Source organism: Sinocyclocheilus anshuiensis, unplaced genomic scaffold (genome assembly GCF_001515605.1).
Source record: "Sinocyclocheilus anshuiensis isolate Anshui unplaced genomic scaffold, SAMN03320099.WGS_v1.1 scaffold4049, whole genome shotgun sequence".
In the NCBI taxonomy this organism is placed as follows: Eukaryota; Metazoa; Chordata; class Actinopteri; order Cypriniformes; family Cyprinidae; genus Sinocyclocheilus; species Sinocyclocheilus anshuiensis.
In genome coordinates, this window is record NW_015548187.1 from 71,700 (window position 1) to 78,175 (window position 6,476).

General features: G+C 41.9%; 1 protein-coding gene across 1 annotated transcript in view; it reads right to left on the reverse strand.

Annotated features, from left to right (window-relative positions):
• LOC107705018 (interacts with SUPT6H, CTD assembly factor 1) overlaps positions 1 to 4,909 on the reverse strand; it is a 10,302-nt gene extending 5,393 nt beyond the window's left edge. The window contains exons 1-5 of the mRNA XM_016508132.1: positions 4,818 to 4,909; positions 3,968 to 4,080; positions 3,706 to 3,856; positions 566 to 648; positions 324 to 453 (exon numbers count right to left, since the gene is read on the reverse strand). Coding sequence (XP_016363618.1) covers positions 324 to 453; positions 566 to 648; positions 3,706 to 3,856; positions 3,968 to 4,080; positions 4,818 to 4,871 — 531 coding nt within the window. The 5' untranslated portion in view covers positions 4,872 to 4,909. The remainder of the gene's footprint in view (positions 1 to 323; positions 454 to 565; positions 649 to 3,705; positions 3,857 to 3,967; positions 4,081 to 4,817) is intronic.
• Between the last annotated feature and the right edge of the window lie 1,567 nt (positions 4,910 to 6,476).

Below are 6,476 nucleotides of genomic sequence, written 5' to 3' on the forward strand. Positions count from 1 at the left end.
ATATATATATATATATATGACACATTCTGCAGTTCTTCCCTGCTGTACCGAATATTGATACTTTTCAAAGAATCATATTAGTTAGAAATTCAAATATTGTGACAAAATTAATTTTGTAGGGTGCCACAAATTTGTTAAAATTTCCAAAGGGTGCCGCGACTAAAAAAAGGTTGGGAAACACTGCCCTAACTCAATCCACAATAACAGAATGCAATCATAAAAATGCATTTAAAAAATGTGTAAATAAAAATGAATAATAACAATATAAATAATGATTAGGATTGCTTTAACTAGTTGCGTTTAAAGAGACACTGCAGACTCACTTCCTGCAGGATCTTGAGGAGCTCCTCTCGTATCTTGAGCGCTGGCAGACTCTTATCCGGGAGAGGACTGATCCATTCCTTTATGGCCGTCATCACACCGCTGTCTATGAACGTGTCCTTCAGATCCTGCCTGCACACACACACACACACACACACACACACATTTCAATGACTCTACATTCATTAGCTTTTGTCCTGAAGGTACAGCTCAGTAAACACACACAGGAAGAGGAAACACTCACTTCTTTAGATGCATCACCACCGTGGGCAGCAGCGTGAGTTTCTTCAGAGCCGGTTTCTTCTTGCTGTTCAGACTTCGGTCCTCCTGAAAAGCACAAAGACAAATCCTAGGCATGTGTGGACTCAGAAAAACTACCATTCGAAAGCTTGGGGTCGGTAAGAATTTTAATGTTTTTGAAAAAAGTGTCTTATATAGGGCCCGATGAAATCTCTATAAAATCTCTAAAAAACATTTTTTCAAAAAAGTTTTAATTTTTCTGGATTTTCTAAAGGTTAAACTTTAACCAGAAAGCATGTCTAATTAACTGAAATCACAAAACTTATACAATTTAAGAACAATTTAATAAAAGTTTAGTTTTTATGGTCCTATAATATTTGTTTTGTTTTTTCACAAATTCCGCTTTATTTTCATTTTTTTTGTTTTGTTTAATATTCACAGACACTAGTCCATATCACAGCTGATTAACTGTACAGCCCTACTTTTGATCTATTCATTCAAAATTGGTAATTTTATCCACATTTTCTGCATTGTGGAAATCATACTTCTGCTCGCCAAGGCTGCATTTATTTGATCAAAAACACAGTAAAAACATTAAAAATTGTGAAATATTATTACAATTTAAAAGAGCTGTTTTTTATGTGAATGTCTGTTAAAATATAATTTATTTCTGTGATGCGCAGCTGTATTTTCAGCATCATTACTCCAGTCTTCAGTGTCACATGATCTTCAGAAATCATTCTAATATGCTGATTTGCTGCTCAAGAAACATTTCTGATGATGATTTCTGAATGTTGAAAACATTGTTCATGTTTGTGGAAACTGTGATACATTTTATTTTTCATGATTCACAGATGATTTGTGGAAAATTTTATTTTTCATGATTCACAGATGAATAGAAAGCTCAAGAGAACAGCATATATTTGAAATATTTGAAATGTGTAACATTATAAATGTCTTTACTGTCACTTTTGATCCTTGCTCAATAAAAATATTAATTTCTGACCCTAAACGTCTCAATGGTAGTGTTACGAGTCTCCATATAGACACTGTAGACGTTAAGCTATAAATAACCCAGACCCTCTCACACATACTCTCACTCACACACACACACACACACACTCTCACATACACACACTCTCACACACACACACTCTCACACACTCTGACATACACACACTCTCACACACACACACTCACTCTCACACACACTCACTCTCTCACACACACACACTCTCTCACACACACACACACTCACACACACACACACTCTCACAACTGGGATCGAATTTATCTCCTTTTTTGTATATAGGTGTGATCAGTCCTTCAGACCAGGCCTCAGGGAAGTCACCAGAGGATAAGATCAGATTGAATAATTTTGCCAGAGCTTGAATTATGTAAGGGCTGCTGATTTTGAGCATTTCATTGCTGATGTTGTCTTGTCCACATGCCTTCTTTAATTTGAGATTTTTAATGTGCTCTGTTATTTCTGATGTTGTTATAATCATGTCCAGTGGGTTTTGGTCATTTTTTATTGTTTTCTTCAAATCTTCTAGTTTTCTCTTTGTTTTTGTTTGGGGCTGGTTGAGGTCTGGTTCTAGTTTTTGGTAAAGAGTTTTAAAGTAAGACCTCCAGACTGTGCCGCTCTGGAGGAATGTGTCTGATTTGGGGCTTTCACATTTTTTAAAGAGATTCCAGAAATTGTTTTGGTCTATTGATTCATCGATTTCAGCAATTTTAGCTTCATAATATTGATCTCTTTTGTTGCAAATGAGCTTTTTATAATTTTTCAAACAGTTGGAGTAGGCGAGCCGTAGCGTCTGATTGGCCGGTTCTTTATGCTTTTTGTTAGCAAGCCGTCGAAGGTCTTTTCTGAGACAATTGCATTCATTATCAAACCACATATTCTTTTTTATTTTTTGTTTGTTTATTCTATGTTTGTTCTGTTGTTTAATGTTAGATATAGTGGCCAAAGTTTGAAATATATAATTAAGATTGGATGTTGCTGAGTTTATCCCATTAGTATCTGGAGTGAAATCTGTGGACATAAAGTCGTCCAGCATTTTTAGTATTGCAGAGCTGCTCATGTTTTCTTTGAATTGTTCAGCGTTAGATTGGTTCCAGCTGAGTTTTGGTTTTAAGGGGAAGAGTTTTTCATGTTTGAGGGGAGTTCTGACCCTGTCACAGGACTGGTTCAGGTAAAGGACTGTTTGGCAGTGGTCAGAAATGGGAAGTTGAGGTCTAACTGTAAAGGCATTAATACAATTTGGGTCAATGTCTGTAATTGAGTAATCGACTACACTGGCTCCTAATCTGGAGCAATAAGTAAATCTACCTAAACTATCTCCTCTGGTTCTGCCATTAATGATGTACAGCCCTAAACCTTTACAAAGCTTTAACACTTGTTTTCCATTGGTGTTGACTAAACTATCATAGCTGTTTCTTGGTGTGATAATTAATGAAGAATGAAACTCACACTCTCACACACTCTCTCACACACACACTCTCTCACACACACACTCACTCACACACACACACACTCACACTCTCTCTCTCACACACACACACACTCTCACACACTCTCACTCACTCTCACTCACTCTCACTCACTCTCACTCACTCTCACTCACTCTCACTCACTCTCACTCACTCTCACTCACTCTCACTCACTCTCACTCACTCTCACTCACTCTCACTCACTCTCACTCACTCTCACTCACTCTCACTCACTCTCACTCACTCTCACTCACTCTCACTCACTCTCACTCACTCTCACTCACTCTCACTCACTCTCACTCACTCTCACTCACTCTCACTCACTCTCACTCACTCTCACTCACTCTCACTCACTCTCACTCACTCTCACTCACTCTCACTCACTCTCACTCACTCTCACTCACTCTCACTCACTCTCACTCACTCTCACTCACTCTCACTCACTCTCACTCACTCTCACTCACTCTCACTCACTCTCACTCACTCTCACTCACTCTCACTCACTCTCACTCACTCTCACTCACTCTCACTCACTCTCACTCACTCTCACTCACTCTCACTCACTCTCACACTCTCACACACACACACACACACTCTCACACACTCTCACTCACTCTCACTCACTCTCACACTCTCACACACACACACCTCTGCTGCTTCTGACATTTTGATGACCATGGCGCTCACGACATCATCGGCGTCACTGATGAACGTCCCCCCGTCTCGATTGTGTCTGCGTTTGCCGCTCTGGGCTTTCTTACGGGCCAGCATGATGTCAAAGTCTGACATGAAGGACATGCTGAAACACACATGTGTGCGGTTACATCATGTGCAGAGACACCTCTGAGCGTCACATCACAATCGACTTCCTGTTTGCTGTTATTATGGCATTACTGAATGAACGACTCACTCTTTTCCTCCTCTGTCCACATCGTCGTCTGAATCAGAGTCGATCTCCGCTCCCTTCAGCCCCGACGCCTGAGTCTGCGGCCGCTCGGCCTCCAGCTCCTCTTGATTGAAGCCCTGAACACACACAGGGTCAAAGGTCAAAATAAAGAGATGTGCACTGTGGGAATTAGTGCTGTAAGTGAATCAGTTTGTTTAGGACTGTTTGATTCAATGAATCAGTTCAAGAAAACAATTCGCCCATTAATCACTCAGTACCGAAACTGTTTTGATAAAAATAATTATTAGTTATTAATAATTGGATTATAATTATGAGTTATTATTAATTATGATTAATGAATATCAAGATAATTATTCCTATGCAAACCTGACATCAATAATGGTACTCGTTTGACAATATTATCTTCTGTAGAGCTGCTTTACAGCTGACATTTAATAAAATTATTTTATTTCAGCTTGTTGCCAAAATTCCAAGTAATACTTCTCGTTTTCATTTAGTTTAATTTAAGGTATTAAAATAAACTAAAACTAAATAAAAATTAATAAAAAATATATATAGAGATAAAAAAACTAAATATAAAAATAAAAACTAATTCAAAATATTATTTAAAAAAATAGCATCTCAATATTAAAAAACACTGATGCATTTCTAAAATGACACTATTTTCTGTAAAGATACTTTACAGCTAACATTGAATTTTTCATAATTGATTAATTTAGCAACATTAACAGTTATTTCCCTGTTTTTGTTTTCTCTGTGAAGCTGCTCTGAAAATCTATAATGTATAAAGTCCTGTAAAAATAGATGTGACTTGACTAGAGATAATTATTCATATGCAGATCTGTAGTCTCACCGTAAACTCCTCCTCTTCCTCTTCGCCGGACTCTCCAAAGATGTCTGCGATCATTTTCCTGAGGGACAGAAAGAGACGGTTACACACACACACACACACACACACACACACACACACACACGCTCACACACACACACACACACTCTCTCTCACACACACACACACTCACTCTCACACACACTCACTCTCACTCAGCATCACACTCCCTCAGCATCACCTCTCACAGCATCACACTCCCTCAGCATCACCTCTCACAGCATCACACTCCCTCAGCATCACCTCTCACAGCATCACACTCCCTCAGCATCACCTCTCACAGCATCACACTCCCTCAGCATCACCTCTCACAGCATCACACTCCCTCAGCATCACCTCTCACAGCATCACACTCCCTCAGCATCACCTCTCACAGCATCACACTCCCTCAGCATCACCTCTCACAGCATCACACTCCCTCAGCATCACCTCTCACAGCATCACACTCCCTCAGCATCACCTCTCACAGCATCACACTCCCTCAGCATCACCTCTCACAGCATCACACTCCCTCAGCATCACCTCTCACAGCATCACACTCCCTCAGCATCACCTCTCACAGCATCACACTCCCTCAGCATCACCTCTCACAGCATCACACTCCCTCAGCATCACCTCTCACAGCATCACACTCCCTCAGCATCACCTCTCACAGCATCACACTCCCTCAGCATCACCTCTCACAGCATCACACTCCCTCAGCATCACCTCTCACAGCATCACACTCCCTCAGCATCACCTCTCACAGCATCACACTCCCTCAGCATCACCTCTCACAGCATCACACTCCCTCAGCATCACCTCTCACAGCATCACACTCCCTCAGCATCACCTCTCACAGCATCACACTCCCTCAGCATCACCTCTCACAGCATCACACTCCCTCAGCATCACCTCTCACAGCATCACACTCCCTCAGCATCACCTCTCACAGCATCACACTCCCTCAGCATCACCTCTCACAGCATCACACTCCCTCAGCATCACCTCTCACAGCATCACACTCCCTCAGCATCACCTCTCACAGCATCACACTCCCTCAGCATCACCTCTCACAGCATCACACTCCCTCAGCATCACCTCTCACAGCATCACACTCCCTCAGCATCACCTCTCACAGCATCACACTCCCTCAGCATCACCTCTCACAGCATCACACTCCCTCAGCATCACCTCTCACAGCATCACACTCCCTCAGCATCACCTCTCACAGCATCACACTCCCTCAGCATCACCTCTCACAGCATCACACTCCCTCAGCATCACCTCTCACAGCATCACACTCCCTCAGCATCACCTCTCACAGCATCACACTCCCTCAGCATCACCTCTCACAGCATCACACTCCCTCAGCATCACCTCTCACAGCATCACACTCCCTCAGCATCACCTCTCACAGCATCACACTCCCTCAGCATCACCTCTCACAGCATCACACTCCCTCAGCATCACCTCTCACAGCATCACACTCCCTCAGCATCACCTCTCACAGCATCACACTCCCTCAGCATCACCTCTCACAGCATCACACTCCCTCAGCATCACCTCTCACAGCATCACACTCCCTCAGCATCACCTCTCACAGCATCACACTCCCTCAGCATCACCTCTCACAGCATCACA